General features: G+C 33.6%; 1 protein-coding gene across 3 annotated transcripts in view; it reads left to right on the top strand.

Moving 5' to 3' along the window:
• Positions 1-18329, top strand: part of LOC128246881 (arf-GAP with coiled-coil, ANK repeat and PH domain-containing protein 2-like) — a 51943-nt gene extending 33614 nt beyond the window's left edge. For 2 of the 3 annotated variants that reach the window (XM_052965411.1, XM_052965409.1), the window contains 10 exons: positions 984-1109; positions 1602-1763; positions 2454-2707; positions 4105-4239; positions 4487-4713; positions 5390-5499; positions 5954-6014; positions 6976-7025; positions 7385-7449; positions 10329-18329. In XM_052965411.1, the coding sequence (XP_052821371.1) occupies positions 984-1109; positions 1602-1763; positions 2454-2707; positions 4105-4239; positions 4487-4713; positions 5390-5499; positions 5954-6014; positions 6976-7025; positions 7385-7449; positions 10329-10411 (1273 nt within the window). In that variant the 3' untranslated portion in view covers positions 10412-18329. The remainder of the gene's footprint in view (positions 1-983; positions 1110-1601; positions 1764-2453; positions 2708-4104; positions 4240-4486; positions 4714-5389; positions 5500-5953; positions 6015-6975; positions 7026-7384; positions 7450-10328) is intronic. The other variant, XM_052965410.1, reaches the window with a different exon arrangement.
• Positions 18330-18955: the final 626 nt, after the last annotated feature.

Raw genomic sequence — 18955 nt, 5'->3', positions numbered from 1 at the left:
AGTTGAACACCATAAATCCGAAATGTAGGGACCCAAAAATTTATTTCGGAATAGCGTTATTTCGGAGTTACAATTTTCTTGAAAATGACAGCATTCGCGAATAATAGATGACATGACATACTAAGTCGTGAAGATTGCAATGTCAGTTAAATGTTACCAATACGATACATTCGGTTTGAGTGATCTTTCATTTTCAAAAATAGTTGTTGATTTATTGTTTAATAAATGACAAATAATTTGTTATTATACATATTTATTAAAACAACATAAAACAGAATGACAGCGCATGTATGTATTCTGAACATAGCACAGTTTATAAAAGCAGGAGCACTAAAATTACATGTTGTTTAATCAGTATCATTTGGTTTATTTTTTAAAGAATGATGTGATGTCTCCCTGCACTCTGTTGATTCCGTTGATGTGTGTCTTAGTAACATATCCTTCCAGTTTGTTAATGAAGTTGTACACTACACCAACAAAATTTATCGCTCATTTTCTGACATTGATGTTTGTAACGCATGCTCAATGTCATCCTTTAACAAGCGCTAATTGTGCTCCATTGTCACCTCAAGCCGATGCCCGAGTGCATTCGCAGTATTTTGTGAAAAACTGATCAAGTTGGAAATAAGAATTGATAGATAGGTGTGAAATACCAAATCGGGGCCGTAATTTTTTACTTCGGAATAGCGATTATTTCAGACTTGCGATTTCGGGTTAAAGATAAAAAATTTAATTAAACAAAGAAGGAGAAAAATCGGGACAAAAAAATAATTTCGAAATAGCGATAATTTCAGATAAATGGTGTTCGGAATAGCGGTGTATCGACAGAACAGGACACATTTTCTTAGTGTCTTAAAAAGGACACTAGTACTGATTGTTTTCTCCAACGACTGCCAGTCAGTTTGATTCATATCAGCTGTCAGCTGTGTTCACAATCAAGCTTGAATAAATAAGTATAAACTAAACATAAAAAATATCTTTAGGCAACGTGAGCTGCTATACAAGGTCCCAGGGAACTCGAACTGCTGTGACTGTGGAATGCCAAACCCCAGCTGGACAAGCATCAACCTGGGCATTACCCTGTGTATAGAATGCTCTGGAATACATAGGTTAGTACCACTTGATCTTGAAGACCCAAGTAAGAGGAGAAGTGCCCCTAAATACACGTTGTAAGGTGTAAAGTGCACCAGAACATATATTATATTAGATTGCTCCAGAACACACACATAAGGTGTAGAGTTCTCCTGAACACACAAAAATAGTCTAGAGTGCTCCTGAATACACCTTATATTAGATTGCTCCAGAACACATACAGAATGTGTCAAGTGTTCCAGAAAATACCTACTAGGTTTGGAGTGCTTAAGAACACACACATTAGGGTTTGTTCAAAAACACTTAGATTGAGTGTTTATTCCTCTAGAAAACTGATAAGGTGCATTGTTGTCCGATTATAACTTACAGAGATGCATGTTTATGCCTAAATCTATCCACATAATTGTCTGTTAATAAAGCATTATCAAATTCGATAATAACCATCATTTCAATGGTTATCACAATTTTGATAGAAGATTTTTGAAATGGAATTGTGTTATTTATTTCAGGGGTTTTGGTGTACATGTGTCAAAGGTAAGATCGATCACACTCGACACCTGGGAACCGGAACTATTTAAAGTCATGTCTGAACTGGGAAACGATGTTGTTAACCGGATATATCTAGTCAATGAAGATGACTCCTTCACAAAACCCACACCAGAAAGTGACAGGTGGGTGAGCTGTATTAGCACTTCAAAAATTTTATGAACATTGTTTTTGTGTTGTTTTTTTAATTAATAAATGTTGGGTGCCAAGTGTGAGGTTGGATAATCATAAATTTGTTTAACCTGTTGTATTCTTTTTTTCACTGACCATCCCAAGGCAGTAGACCAAATATTCAATGAAATTATTGTTTAACCCAAGGTTTCTGTGAAATGTATTATATACTAAAGGCTAAAGGCCTAAATACTAATGGTTATCTGTCCAACAAGGCCTTCTGGGGGCATTTGTCACATTCATGTGACAGTCCTCTTTGTCCACTGTGCCTGTACTTTTCTTTCTATTATAACTTTAGTGTTATCCTTATAATTTATTTGATGAATAGACCAGGATATGTTTAATTCAAATTTGTCACCAACATTTGCATAAAGTATTAAATGAATAGCCATAAAAGTTCTGAAGAAATGTTATAAGATGCTATTTGTTCATTTGCATATTGGAGCAAGTTATTCAAATAAGCGTATTAAGTTGAACATATGTACTGATCAAAAACCTGAGATGATTATTTTTGTGGCAACTTGTAAAGCAGTATTAAAATAACTTTACTTTTTAAGTACAGAATTTCAATTTTATGCTAAACTATATAAAGAAGCTTTGCTGTATGTTTGATTAAAGAAATTCTCACCATTTTCAAATTGCAGAAACATTAAAGAAGCCTGGATTAAGGCCAAATACGTCCAGAAACAGTTTGTCTCTAAACTTCAACCCCCGAAATCCTCATCAAATCCCGATAGTAAAGTTAAGGGCTGGAGAGTTAAAAAGAAAACCAGGAAATCTCCAGCAAGGGAGATTAAGGGAGATAACTCTAAACAAGAAGGGAAAGATAACTCTGATTCGAGCCCACTTGATGAAAAATCGTCCCCAGATTCGGATGAGTCAAGTGGTTGGTTAGAGGGTAGCTATGAAAATAAGGAAAACTGTGTTATTGTGAATGTAGTCGCTATGTAATGCTGTTGTGGGGCTTTAGCTGTATGGTTTCTTTGGCTCATTTTTGATTCATTTTTTTTTTAAGTAAAAAATCAATTGTTTAGCAATTTAATCTTTGAAGTCAAAGTGGTGTTGATTTTGAAATAAATAGTTTCTTTTAAGTTTTATATATATGTTAACAGTAATAATCGTCGTTTCACAGAAAAAATAATTGTCACTGTAGACAAACATGGTAGCCAATGGTGGCAGATGATTTAAACATTTTTTCATTGCGTCCTGTAACCCATATTTATTTCCTCAAGTTTTTCACGTTTGTTTTTTTTTCCCTGCGTCCTATATACACTAGTGTCTTATAATCAGTCATTTACGGCAAATAAATAATTTTAGTTTTCGACGGTCGGTTTTAATTTTTATCATTAAATTGTAGAGGGCTCCTTTATGGGCTTCTTTTGGTGACATTGTAGTATCAGGATTATTTTTACTGCAGAAAAACAAAGCATATTAAAATAACTTTGCAATATCTGATATAATCTTGTTGCTAATGTGCTTTTCTGTTACCAAATAATCAGAATAAAATATGCCACTATATCAAGGGCTTGCTTCATGCTTGAAACAACACACATGCTTTATGCTTTTAGAGTCTAGAAAACGTTATCTTTAAAGAAACATCAGTTTTTGTTAAAGAATATACATTGAGACGTTGTCCAAGATTATCGTCCAATCAGATGACTAGATTCCAAATAAATAGAAGTGTCTATTTCAAGTGTACTGTCATGTCAAAAGTAGAAGCTGAAATAGAATTTTCCATTTTCTCTGCCTACATAAAAAAATGATCTTGGGCAACATCTAAATAGGTTAAAACTTGCATAACATTTTCATTCTAATGTAGATAATAACTATATGAGTTTTAACCTATATATAGAAGCAGTCCAATGTTTTCCGATGGGTATTCATAGTACTATGTGTTTTCCTTATTTTAGTAAACTACCCCTTCTTTCCTTTGTTTATTATTGACTTATATGTAGAATTATGTTCCATGTTTCGGGGAAACTGGTACTGTGTTACTGTTTTAATCACACAATTTCAGAGAATATTTTCATGTTAAAGTGCTGATATAGACTAATAACCACTTGATATGCATGCATGCTTTTCTATAGTAATCCAAGCAGCTTGGAGTAGATTAACATCATACTTAAATGATGCTAAGATGATCAAGAACAATTCATACCTACTGTCAAGGTTTTTTTTTAATACAGTGCAAATAATTTGATGAAAATTAAAATTTGCTTGAAATGGTAATAAAAATTTGAACTAGAAAACAATGAATGCAACAATTCTTAATTGACTGTTAAATTTCAATTTCAGCTGTGTTAGCCGCAGGACGGGACACAGACTCCGGTGTGGTCCCCAGCATGTCAGAGGATAGTGTGGTCACGTGTCAGACAGCTGACCTTGACACCAGCGGTGTGATTGTCTTTGGCACAGATATTGACCTTCCTGGTCAGTTATGTTAGATGAGTTTGGTACTCAGGTTCATAACTGAGTATATTGTCTTACCCTCTCATTAGGCAGTTTCTTATCATAATAAATTAATACTCATAGAAATGTTCTTCTTTCTGGGAATTAATGTTTTTTAAGCAGGGGCCATGTTTATAAACATGGTGTGCATTGTCATTTCATGAAAATTTTGATGTTCAAAATCAGAATTAAATAGTATGTACGTGAACTTTGTGATCTTCTTTAACAGATTTTGAGCTAGATGTTTCCTCTGAATCATCTGGCACAGAGGAAGACACAAAGTCCACGTCAAGCTGGGAAGACATGTCCACTCTCGACCCGAACATGCTGCTATACCGGGCGGCCCAGGCTCGGAATGTCCCTGTGATGCTAGAGGCACTCGCTAATGGGGCGGACATAAACTGGGTGTGCACGAAGGATGGTGACAAGACTCCCCTGATGAAGGCTGTAGAGACGGTCAGTGCTATAGTATTTATACCCTCTTACGCACATATCAATCACTTGTTTTCCCCCTGATATCCCTTGTTCTCCCCCTGATAGGGCAAAAATCAATAGGCGCATTACACCCAGCCTAGGTCTTGCTTATTAACAATAAAATAATGTCATTTTTGACCTGGTGGCTTCAGTTAAATGGTGCCTAGGAGTAAGTGTCCTTTATTATTGTAATCAGATGTTATACTAAAGGCCTTTAAGTCACATTCAGAATCATATGGCTAAATAAAATTAGTCTGTTGCTTAACAGAGCTTAAATGGACTGATTGGTGATCACTGTGGCTGAACTTTGCAGCAACTTACAAACATAGGGTACACTATGCTATATAAAAAGCTACTGAATGGAGCCAAAATTGACTGGATGGATTACTCATGGCAGAGATACTGTTGGCTATAACTCTGAGAAACACTGGGCATATACTGTGTTACATGAAGATTACATGAACAGTTGAACACGACTATTCCGAACACCATTTACCCGAAATTATCGCTATTTCAAAATTATTTTTCGGTCCCGATTTTACTCCTTTGTTTAACTAAGCTGGAAAAGAATTAGCAGCGAAACTCTGCTATTGTTGGCTACTACTATTTGAAACACAGGGCATATGCTTTGTTACTTCATGAATGATTTATATTCCAGGGTTCCCTGTCAGCGTGCGAATTCTTGCTACTAAATAGAGCCAGGCTGGATCGGATGGATAATAAAGGCAGAACTCCGCTACTTCTGGCTACTTCTATTGGAAACACAGGGTATGCGCTGTGTTAGGGTTAGAGTTTAATAATAGCTTAATGGCTTAAAAGTTCATGTTTTTGTCTCTCAAGTTCCTTCTTTTTGGCTTCTAAAAATGGCACTAGAACTAGTTTTTACCTTGAAAATACTTGAAAGTGATTCATATAAACTTATTTTAAAGCTAAAATATATCATTATCAACTAGACTATCATTTGGCATGGTTATATTATGGATGGTAAATGATCACAGAAAAATATCTTGTATATTTATACACTTTTTAAATGTGCACCCTTTTTGTAGATTTGTTAATACAAATCATCTTACCTTTATGTTTCTATTTTAAGTGGAACACACAAAGAGTTTAGACCATTTCACATCTTTTCATGTTCCACTGGGCCCTATAAGTGAATATACCTGGTTACTTGCAAAACGCTTCGTTCAAGGTTTAAACCAGATGTTTTGTTTCGTTTCAGACAAGTTTGCCAGTTCCTGAAGAGAGGTGCTGATATCGAAGCAAAGGACAATGAAGGAAATGTATGTGCCGGAAACCGTATTTTAGAGCTATTTAAAACAAGTTTATTAGAGCTATATAAAACAAGTTTATTAGAGCTATTTAAAACAAGTTTATTAGAGCTATTTAAAACAAGTTTATTAGAGCTATTTAAAATAAGTTTATTAGAGCTATTTAAAACAAGTTTATTAGAGCTATTTAAAACAAGTTTATTAGAGCTATTTAAAAACAAGTTTATTAGAGCTATTTTAGACAAGTTTATTAGAGCTATTTTAAACAAGTTTATTAAGTTTATTAGAGCTATTTTAAACAAGTTTATTAGAGCTATTTTAAACAAGTTTATTAGAGCTATTTTAAACAAGTTTATTAGAGCTATTTCAAACAAGTTTATTACATTCCTGTTGATCAGGCCTGTACATGAAGTTACCATATGGAATCAAGTAGTGATGTATTAATGATAGAAAATAATTAAATAATCTTCAATGAGTGCCTAGCACAGCAACACATTATTATTTTGCTAAAAGGTCATAAAATGCATGTATACAATTATTGTTGAGAGATGATATTTGATTTTATGAATATACAAAAAGACAATTACTTTTTAAATTTGTTCTTCTTTCATTCCCTATTTTGCCCAATTAAATCATATATGAGGCACAAAAGTTGTTGAAAAAAACAAACACTATTTTCATAAGATATTTCGTTGATAAGTTTTGAATGGATGATTGATTATGATTGAACATTTTGATTTGAATAAAGCTGAAATTATCCAACATAAGTATCAAGTGATTTTCTATGCATTTATGAGGCTGTAAGCTGTATCCAATATGCATTGTAGTTTTATATTAACATAAGAATTGAAATTGAAGTGTGTTTTTTCACTGTCATCACATACTAAATCTTTTGAGGCCTGTCTGAGAATAAGTCTTAAATTTTAAAGGACATAATTTTGATACAGTTGAACACTTTACTCTCGTACTTCAGGATGCACTGTCTATAGCGGTGGCTGCCGCTAATGCAGACATCGTTACATTGTAAGTATATTAGTTATTTGTCACATAAGTAAACATCTGTTGCATCTGTTGAAACCCACCTATGTTGATTGCCTAAAGTTTTGTGTCCTTTGTGGCATGTAAAGCTTTAAGCTTTGCCATAGTTTAAAAAAAAAAAAAATGTTTGTTTTTTAAAAACTTTATATAATTGGCATACATGTTGAGGAACCTATAACTTTTGCCTTTATAATTATAAACTAATGCTTCTTATCGTCGGAGAAAATCTGATGATGATTGGCAAAAGCTTAAGGTGTTCTTTTTTAAAAAAAACATCATCTAATTGGGTTGGCAGCAAATACTGACATTTTATAAACTTATTTGATGTTTGTTTTGTTTTGCAGGTTGCGTTTAGCAAAGCTTAATATAGAAATGAGAGAGTCCGATGATTACTTAGGGTCTAACCCAGGTGTGTATACTAGTTGAGTTCCAAAATTAACACTCTTTATTAGACAGATGTATCCTTAAGTTTAAAAAAATAACCTACTTTTTTAGAGGTGTATTCTTAATTTTAATAAAAATGATTCAGTTTACAAAGGGTTTGAAATTGTTTTTATAATAAATCATGTATAAATTTATCTAAGAAATAGAGCAATTACAGTTTTGTTAGTTATGTAAATCACCTTTCTTCCCTCTACTTCCCTATAAATCTCTTTCACATGTGTAAAAAACAGGTTAACAAAATTTAAGGATTAATCACATTTATTCTTGTGTTTATGCTGTATGAACGCAGTAGGCCATGCAGGAAAATTCCATGAAGCGCAATAGAGCTTCTTGTCATTTGCTCCCTTGAACGACTGCGTTCATAAGGCATAAACACAAGAAAAAATGTGATTATGTCTCCCCCTCTCTGGGGGAGACATATTGTTTTTGCCCTGTCCGTCAGTCCGGTAGTCCGTCAGTCCGTCAGTCCGTCCGTACGTCACACTTCGTTTCCGATCGATAACTGGAAAACCGCATGACCTAGGATCACCAAACTTGGTAGGGAGGTTGGTCGTGAGGTGTAGAGGATCCCTATTGTTTTTGGGGTCACTAGGTCAAAGGTCAAGGTCGCGGCGACCCCCAATATAAAAAACATTTCTGCTCAAAATCTTGAGAACGGTTTGACCTAGGTTCACCAAACTTGGTAGGGAGGTTGGTCATGAGGTGTAGAAGATCCCTATTGTTTTTGGGGTCACTAGGTCAAAGGTCAAGGTCGCGGCGACCCCCAATGTAAAAAACATTTCCGCTCAATATCTTGAGAATGGTTTGACCTAGGTTCACCAAACTTGGTAGGGAGGTTGATCATGAGGTTTAGAAAACTCCTATATTTTGGGGGGTCACAAGGTCAAAGGTCAACGTCGCTGTGACCTCTAATGTAAAAAAATATTTCCGTGCAATATCAGGAGAATGCTTTGATCTAGGTTCACCAAACTTTGAAGTGAGGTTGGTCATGATGTCTAGATGATCCCAATTGTTTTGGGGGTAACAAGGTCAATAGTCAAGGTCGTGGTGACCTTCCATGTAAAAATCATTTGCGTGTAATATCTTTATGTCTCCCCCATTCATGGGGAGACATATTGTTTTTGCCCTGTCCGTCAGTCAGTCCATCAGTCTGTCAGTCAGTCAGTCAGTACGTCACACTTCGTTTCCGCCCAATAACTATAGAACTCTTAGACCCAGGAACTTCATACTTGGTATGCTAGTTGGTCATGACTAGTAGATGACCCCTATTGAATTTGGGGTTGCTAGGTCAAAGATCAGGGTCAACGTGACCTTGAGGTGAAGAAACGGTTTCCACTCAATAACTAAAGATCCTTTGGGTCCAGGAACTTCATACTTGGTATGCTAGTTGTTCATGACTATTAGATGACTCCTATTGATTTTGAGATCAAAAGGTCAAAGGTCAAGGTTACCTTCAGGTAAAAAATGTTATGTTGGCAGTGACCTTAAGCTTAAAAATGGTTTCTGCTCAATAACTAAAGAAAGCTTGTACCCAGGAACTTCATAGTTGTTCATGACTAGTAGATGACTCCTATTGATTTTGAGATCAGTAGGTCAATGGTCAAGGTCACCGTGACCTTGAGGTGAAGAAACTGTTTCCGCTCAATAACTAGAGAACGCTTGCAACCAGGAATTTCATACTTGGTATGCTAGTTGGTCATGACTAGAAGATGACCCATATTGATTTTGAGATCACTAGGTCAAAGGTCAAGGTTGCCATGACCTTGAAGTGAAGAAAAAGTTTCCGCTCAATAACTAAAGATCCTTTGGTTTCAGGAACTTCATACTTGGTAAGCTAGTTGTTCATGACTAGAAGATGACCCCTATTGATTTTCAGATCAAAAGGTCAAAGGTCAAGGTTACCTTCAGGTAAAAAATGATACGTTGGCGGTGACCTTAAGCTTAAAAATGGTTTCTGCTCAATAACTTAAGAACGCTTGTACCCAGGAACTTCATTCTTGGTACGCTAGTCGGTCATGACTAGTAGATGACCCCTATTGATTTTGAGATCAGTAGGTCAAAGGTCAAGGTTGCCATGACCTTGAGTTGAAGAAATGGTTACCGCTCAGTAACTAAAGAACACTTGCACCCAAGAACTTAATACTTGGTATGCAAGTTGGTTATGTAGATGATCCCTATTGATGTTGTGATCAGTAGGTAAAAGGTCATGGTCACGATGACTGTGAGCTGAAAAATGGTTTCCGATCAATAATTGAATAACGCTTGCGCCCAGGAACTTCATACAATGCAAACTTCGTTTACATTTTCCATGATTAATCAACAACACTTTCTTCTCTTCACTATTTAATATAATCGAATAAACCAAACTTCACTGTTGGTTTGTCTCCAGTCCAAAGTTACAAATTTCATGTCCATCATTTATTTTTTCTCAGCTACGACCACACAATAGGGGAGACAAGCGCTTTATCAAAAAAGCAATCTCTAGTTTATATTTATATTTACATTTTAAATAATTACTCCTTAAGATTAGAAAATAGTCTTCTTCTGCGATTGAGTATTTGTTTTTTAAGAAATGTAACCAACAACATACGTTGGTAAAAAATAATTTCTAATGTTTGTTAGATTGTATATCATTGGTTTAATGACATTGTGCTTATCCAATCAGAACTCAATATTAAAATAAACATTTAACAATGACATTGTAAGTCATTACTTGTTATACAATATGAACGTCATGTTTAATCTGTACAAAGGACTAGGCGATGGTAACTATAGTTGATTATAAGTAATAAACTTTGAAAATGAGGTCTAATATATCTCAACCTTAAATGTTGTTATTTTCAGGTGACGAGACATTCAATGATGTGTTTAGAGACTTTACCAATATGGCTTCCAACAATCCTGAGAAGTTGAAAAGAAACAAATGAAGAAAAGGATGTGTCCTTCATTTAGTCTGCGATGCCATAGCTCATCACTTTGTGGACTTCCTCATCGACTTTGTTCCAACGTGCGCTTTTAAGTGATGAAAAGAAAAAAGAAGAAAATGAGTGTGTCTTGTACTTTGAGACGCCCCAGCACTTGAACATGGACCCTTCACCAGCTATCATCCTTTACCACTTCCCCTCAGTCCACAGTATTTCCCCACAATCACCGTATCAGCCATTGCCTATTTATAATCTGCCTTCATCTGCCTTATAACCAGGAGACTTTCAACAATTCAAGATTTATGCAGCTGGTGTATTCTATGAATATGTGTTATTTCTTGTAGTTTTTGATTGCAGTCTGAGCGATGATTTTGTGAACCTTAGATCTGCAGAGATTTTGACAAATGTGATCATTTAACTGAAAACATAGTTATAGCTGAAATGAACTCCACAATACTTTGGATGAGTTAAATATCAAACAATTTACAATAATTGTTAATCAATATTTAATTGAAATGAGAGCTGTTGTAAGCCTATTATAGATTTTCCCTTACTAGTAAAAAAGCTGGTTGGATGATATGGCAGTTGGTTAGATGTGATTTGGTTATATACTAGCAGAATAAAGAAACTGTGCATGCAGAGATATAATGGTTCTAAAATAACCTTAAACTTGAAATAGCAATGTAGAAGGATAAAATACCTCAATATAAAGGTACATTTATGTGTCAAATAGTTGAACTAAACATCAAATCAACAGTGAACCCATTCAGACTTTGCGGCTTTTTTCCATAAAAAACAACCTAAAATGTATATGGACGGTTTACAATGTCAGAAATCTTTATATTTTAACTACGCTGCAATTAGATTGCGTAGTAATTTTAATTTAGCAGTTAAACTTAATAACTTTACTCTTGGGAATTTTAATTATTTATGCAATAATTCACTTTACTGGCAATCATTTTAAACTTAAATATACAAAATACACGTTAAAAACACTACAATACATTAATACATACTATTATTTACATCTTTACAAACTACACCTACTGGTGTACCGGCTTACATCCGAGGTTGTTTTAGGTGGAAAATGGCTGAGGAGTTTCGAATGCATAAAACCTCTTGACATTATTTTTGACATATTTCATATAATGCCCAGTTTCTTTTGTCTGCTAGTACCGGTATACACATACATATAAATCAGCAACATTGATAATTGTGCTTTAGTAATTGAATAATCTGTCTCAATATATACTCAGTGTTTAAATGTAACCATTATATAATAATTTGACTGCCAATGCGAATATGTAAGGAATCCAATTCACAAATAAGTTCGTTCCCTGATATAACCATGAACCATAATGTTAAATTTTAATGATTAGTTACCCAACATAATTTTGGATAAAGTTGTTAAAGTATTTTTGTATTTTAGTTTAAATTTTTACTGAAATCAGACGTAAAATTATCTATTTTTTAAGAACCAAAAGTCTTGTTTGTATAATTTTCTGTTTAACTTCTACATTTTCTTTTCTACGCATATTTCTTTTTCAAATCATACCCCCCAAAAGGTTACTAGGGCTCAAACAATCAAATATTTGTGTAGTGGATACCTTAGTGTTTCATCAATATAAGCTCATAAGGCTTCATAAGCTCTCTGGTTATCATAGTTTACCGTCAGCCTAATCACAAGGGGTCAGTTGTTCAGAACTTCATTTAAAATAACAACAGTATTGAACGCAATTGTTTTGGCTGTAATACATTATAGATTAACTATTGTATGATGAGCTCGTATATTTGAAAAAAAAATAACAAGTACATGAGCAGTTGAAAGAGTTGTCTCAAATCTTGTTATAAATACTGTAGATCAGAAATATATCCATCAAATTGGCAGAGCAGTATAGATTCTAAAGAAAACAATGATGACGTTAACTTTAACAAAGTTCTGAACAATTGGCCCATTATGTGATATGCCCTATATGTCGCTATATTCATGTAATAAGGTTTTGAATACTGTAAAAGATGTAAGCTAATCTTATGGAACAAAACCACACACACCCAATTCAATTGGTGCATTTGTTGATACAAAATGTTTCAGCTTCAACTTGTCTCCCATATATTGTCATTTACAGAGGGCATAATTCTGTGTAGTAGAGGGTTTCTACTGTGTGATTTTGTGATGAATGTAACAAACCAATACATGTGTGCGATTTTTGTAGAATCTTTCTATTGATTATAAAATTAATGTGATACATATTGACACGGACCTATATATGGTTTATAGGACCGTGATGTTGATAGTTCTTTTGTTATTTGATATCTTAAACCATTTTTTTCTAAATGTCTTTAATATTTAATTGTGATGAAGAACAACATTCTGTTGGTGCTATGTTAGTTTTTATGAGGCAGGGCTCAATGTTTTCCTGCCAGCTTTTATGTTTATCACTTTCTGATTGAAAACAATATATGTCTTTTTTGTTTTTCTCCTTTTGTTCAGGAAAAAGATGCAATTAACGGAAATGTTGAGTGTCTTTTGACACTATAATCTAGATTTGTGTCAAGTCTTATGACTAATCATAGATTTGTGTCATGTCAAGTCATATGACTAATCCTAGAATTTTCATCTTAGATGTGTGTCATGTCAAGTCATGTGGCTCATTCTAAATTCATGTCATTTTATTGTGAATCATCCTAGATTTGTGTCATCTGACTCATCTTAGATTTGCTAGCCCTAGATGCATGCCATGTCAAATTATATGACTCTTTTCTTGTTAAGTCATATGACTGGTTGTAGATTCGTGCTATGTCAAGTCATATGACTGGTCGTAGATTTGTGCTATGTCAAGTCATATGACTGGTCGTAGATTCGTGCTATGTCAAGTCATATGACTGGTCGTAGATTCATGCCATGTCAAGTCATATGACTGGTTGTAGATTCATGCTTCGTCAAGTCATATGACTCTCTCTGGATTCATGCCATGTCAAGTCATATAACTGGTTGTAGATTCATGCTTTGTCAAGTCATATGACTCTCTCTATTTTCATGTCATGTAAAGTCCTATGACTAGTCCTAGATTTGTCAAATGTGACTCGCCCTAGATAATTTTGTCCTAAATTTGTCATTTCAAGTCATGACTGGTCCTAGATTTGTGTCATGTCAGGTCATATGACTGGTCATATATTTGTGTCATATCAGGTCATATGGCTGGTCCTAGATTTGTGTCATGTCAAGTCATATGACTGGTCTGAGATTTGTGTCCTGTCAAGTCATATGACTGGTCCTTGATTTGTGTCATGTCAGGTTATATGACCGGTCCTGGATTTGTGTCATGTCAGGTCATATGATGGGTCCTTGATTGGTGTCATGTCAGGTCATATGACTGATCCTAGATTTGTGTCATGTCAAGTCATATGACTGGTCCTAGATTTGTGTCATGTCAAGTCATATGACTCACGGAATTTTGAGTGTAGAACTGAGCTCAGAATATAACTCCCTCAAATCTTTTGTCTTTAATGAGGGTATCAAACTTGAATATTGAAACACAAAATCAATGTTTTCTGGCCTATATTATGTATGAATTATTAGATAAATTGTATTTACTTGTTTCTCCTTAAACATCCTATTCCAAGCATCAAAACCTGACTCTATTTTGGAAACTTGTGTTTAATACATGTAGTTACTATGATTGTATTGTACATTTTTCCATTTAATGTGCTTCAATATGAGATAGAACCTTTTACTCTCCTGTCATTCATGTCCAAAACCATTACCAGCTCTTTCATACATGTAACTGTGTTAGGTGTTGTCTTGTTTAGCATGTAAGATATTAAATGTTGTAAACTTAATGCTTGTATATCAAATTCATCATCTTATTGATAAAATAGGTAAAAGAAAACACCCTACATAATATTTTGGTAATAAGGGGTTAAAATCCTAGTCAAGGTTGTTAGTATTGCATTTACCAAAATTGGCCTGGAGTGTCGCAGACAATTGGCACATTTGTTTGATAAATGGATACTAATAACCCTTTAACTAGGTAAGTTTGCAGATTATATTCCATCTACCGCCCAAGCCTCTGTTTAAATTACCTGATTGAGACTGCTGATATATAAAATTAGATGAACATCTCGTTGGACAAAATATAGTTTCAACCACTAAACATGTTTATTTCATCTCAAAGTACAGATAACAACATTTAATAATACAAATGATTTGGAATTTGACTGGAGGCTCAAACCTTATAAAGATCATCTATGGCATTAGACCGTTCTGTCTGTTAAATGATTGTCTTATTAATATTAAATATCCGTGTATAATTACAATTCAATGGAAGGTGTGGCACATTTATGCAAATTCTGTTAAAAATCTTCTAGGCTTCTTAATGTATCATTTATGAACTTTCTATTCCTATGCACATTGTGAATACTGTACTAACATTTTGGCCTCTGTTTATCTACTTCTAAACTTTCATGTTCTATTTTACTTGTATTTGTTTACAATTAGAAAATATTTCTATTCGTCAGCAATTAGAAGGTATTTCTAGGACATCCTGATCATGACTGTGTTTCTTTTGTATATACATGCCAGGCGCGTAGCTAGGGCGAATTTGGGATTATGCAGATCGATAATGGACAGCATATTAACATTTGGTGGTTATGGTATGACAACAACTTTGACCTGTCAAAATTCATTACCGGTACGCAACTTCATATTTGGGTACAATCAGCTACGCCCCTGCATGTACAGAGCTTGGCCGCTAAAATAGCACAAAAAGGGCAGTTGAACCATTTCTCATCATGAAAATGCAAAACAATTTCATACTTTTATTCATGCTTTTAGTCTGATTTTTTTTTTTTTTTTCATTCCTCCAGGTCCAATCCTGTTTTGAAAATAATGTAGTATGTAAGAACATCTTGTTGATACTAATGAAATTGTTGATACTAATGAAATTGTTGATACTAATGAAATATTCTTTTGTTGATGGTGTTCAAAATCATATGAGTTTTTTAACAAAGTTAGTCAGGATTACTGGTATATACATCTCTGTTTTCTAACTATTTTACAAAGATATTTGTATTGTTGGTTTTGAAATTAAAAAATAATAATTTCTTATTTGAAAGGCAGGCACTTAATGATCTGACATTATGTCACTTAAACAAGACAAAAAACCTACTATTTTTCTGTGATTTTTCTCAATACATTGCATAGCCATGCTGCTTCAAGCCTTGGCATTTCTAAGGGTAAAGGGATATTAGCTGTTTTATAAATCTTAATATGGAATTGGTTGAAATGAGCAGACTTGTCTGTTGTAAATGTGTGTTGTCATTGCCTATGAATTGTTATTGTAAAATATAAAACTAGACCTAGAAATGAGTTTCGTTATTGTGTTGTTACTTTTAGATTTGTTACATTTGAAACATTGTTACATTTGTTTTAATCATTGTTTAGACATCAAGGTGTATTGTTTTTTCTGACACATAGTGGTTTTATTCGCTCGTCTGTTTTAGGAGAAAAAAAGCCTGAAATACTCAAGTCTAAGACAATAAAAAAGTCATGTGATATCATACAACGCTATATTGAATGTCATGTTATACAACAGTTGTTCAGGTATTTTGTGGAATTTTTACGTAAAAAGAGCAAATTCTGTTGAAAATGTTTGAAAATTGGTATTAATTAACATCTCATTTCAGAGACAACATTTTTTGGTCAGCCACTATGGTAGATGCCGACCCAGTTTCTCGTCATCTATGAATGGTGTTCCGCAGTTTCTAAATATTTTATCTACTTATAGACAAAAATCTTCTCTACTTTGTAAGAATGTCAGTCCTCTTACTAACTATTAAGTGTCTGTGCAGAAGATATTTTCCAATCAGCGCAAAACTTTACAATGCCACTTAGTTCAATGTCACCAGTTGCCGATCAAAAAGCAGTGTTTTGAAACACAGATGATTAGTAGTTATTGCTTTAGACAAGATCTATAAATTTGCAGGAAATGATGTGAAGACAAAATATGTCTCATATATTCCATTAGCCTGAAATCATCCTGTTAAAATAGGGTGTAATCATACTTCAGATTTATTAATAGTATACCTTTTAAGAAATTGTTGTGACAGTTTTGATCTAAGTCAAATAGTAATACACATGTGTTGTCATGGATACCAGAAATCTAGATGTACCTTTTTGTAGCATTTGCTGAAATACACGGTATTTGTATCAACAATGTGGAATGCATTGAACTATATTTGCACCAATTTACAAATATTTTCAACAAAATTTAAAAACAACCCTTAAACATTAGGCAAGTTATTTTGTGTTTTTTTGCTTGGACCGCCAGTCCCAATTTTTAGCTTTTTTTGTTTTTTTTATTTCCACCTTGAACAAAAATTGTTAACCCTTTGGCTCTCGATGGCAATTTAAAAATTATATTTTTCATTTGATAAAAAGTATCTGCTGAAATTGTTTTTGGTTATTTTTGATAAAAGTTAAATATTTATGGGATTGAATGGAAAAGTTACTTAGCAAAAAGTAAAATTGTTGATTTCTATTTATTTTTACTTTCCATGCTCCTACAAACATTATTTTTTAAAGCAATAATAAACCATAAAAAAGAACTCGATCATTAATTCTGTAGACAGTTTGTTGTAAGTTTGTCCCTGTCAAATTGTCCACCCATTAGCCTAGCAGAGTGGGAACAAGATAACTAATGGTCTGATCTCTTTATTGTTTTTAATACTCACTTCACTATTTGTCTTATTCTATTCATACGCTGTTTTAGTTGGTGTTATTTTTCATAATGTTTGGCATTTTTTTTGTGTACGTCCTGCTTTGACGCATAGAGGTATTTCACTGCATTTAATTTAAAATTTGCGATGCCTGTTGATCCTTATATATTAATGTTGTTAATATTTGAAAGAATATTGCTTGCTGTTTACCAATATCAAAAACAAATGGCTGGAGATACATTACATATAAAGATATTGCCCTTTTTTCTTAATATTAAATAAAAACTGATGTGAAAAGGCCTTATTGAGCAATATTTCAAGGCCCAAAATGAGATTATGCGCTTTTGCAATATTCTTATCTGTATAATATTAACATATTTGTCCTCTTCTAATTAAATGGTACCGAAATAATATTGGTCGCCAGGCATCTTAAATTAAAATATTTATAAATCTAGCTTCTTATTTAAAATGCATTTATAATCCCTACATATACAACAGTGTAATATTAAGCTACGTGTGCTTGTGTTTGAATTTTTTATAATTTGCATCAATGTGTTTTTTCTCCATTTTCCTTAGCTAGTCAGTATTCTTTTGATTCGCCATTTTCATCGACATTGTGTACATACAACTTGATGTACTTTTTGCTTGTTACAAATGCTTAAATTGTTTTCACATTCATCTTTATTTCTTGAATCATTTAGAAACTGATTGTGAAGTACCGTAAACAGCTTTGCTTGCTTATGAGCAATTTATTAGACAAAGAAAATACCATGAAGACTTAGTGTTTACGCGCATGTCTCAGCCAAAGGGATCACAACACAGAGTCTTATTTAATCAACAAGAAAGTATCTGTGAAAAAGATTGCCATAGCTTTATTAAGCCATTAATTGAATTTATTAAATGTGTTGTTAGGTGGTTTACACACGTTAGTAGAGACATTTGCGCCAACACTAAAAATGTAATTATTTATTTTTGCTTTACTAAACAAATAAATCAACAGCCAGGCTGTTCCCTGAAAATGCTGATTTACTGGTTTAGCAATGCAAAAAATAAATAATATCTTATTAAACAAAATTACTAGTACAAAGCCTTTAATTCACTCATTCAAAACCTTTAGCTGTTTTTTCCTTTTTGAAAATGCTGTGTCTTGTTGCAATTGCAATATACTTTTATCTTTTGCAAAATAAAGTGAACAGACCTTCAATGTGTTTTTGTCTTGATTTAAGCCATATAAGAAATGTATGTATTATTAATATGGGAATAAGGAAAAAGAAATAATCTACTGAGACATTTGAATCACAATAAAAATGTTGACTTTTAATCAGATCAAGGGTAATTTATGAAATAATGGTATTATAGACTGTTAAAAGTAGAAAGTGATCAGGCATTTGCAAATTGACCGTATCCAGGCTTTTTGGTGTTTTGTTTTAAAGTAAACACTGACACAAATACCACTTTCAGACTTGATTCTGCTCGAGATGTCGCTGTTAGTGACAAAATGCCAGATTAATATGCCTACATTTAGTTAAAGCTAACCTAAACTATAGGCATATGTGCAGCATCCCATGATTGATGACTTCAAGTGTAGGGTCAAGATGCACATCCAGAGATTAGGATCTGCATGTTGCACCCAACATGTCACCTGTATGTGCCGAGCATTTGTGGAATGTTATTTCAAAATCCCTCTTTGCATTACCAAGTTACAGCCTTATACTCTTTGTGCATATTTTCAACATTCTATAAGGATTATTCTCTAAGTGAGACCTTGAGGAGTGGAAGTAGGTCATGCATACAACACACTGCCTTTATGTACCAGTTTATTTTTTCAAA

The sequence above is a fragment of the Mya arenaria genome, chromosome 9, assembly GCF_026914265.1.
Source record: "Mya arenaria isolate MELC-2E11 chromosome 9, ASM2691426v1".
NCBI classification, from domain to species: domain Eukaryota; kingdom Metazoa; phylum Mollusca; class Bivalvia; order Myida; family Myidae; genus Mya; species Mya arenaria.
The sequence above is the reverse complement of the archived record's forward strand: the minus strand, read 5'-3'. Positions and strand labels throughout refer to the sequence as shown.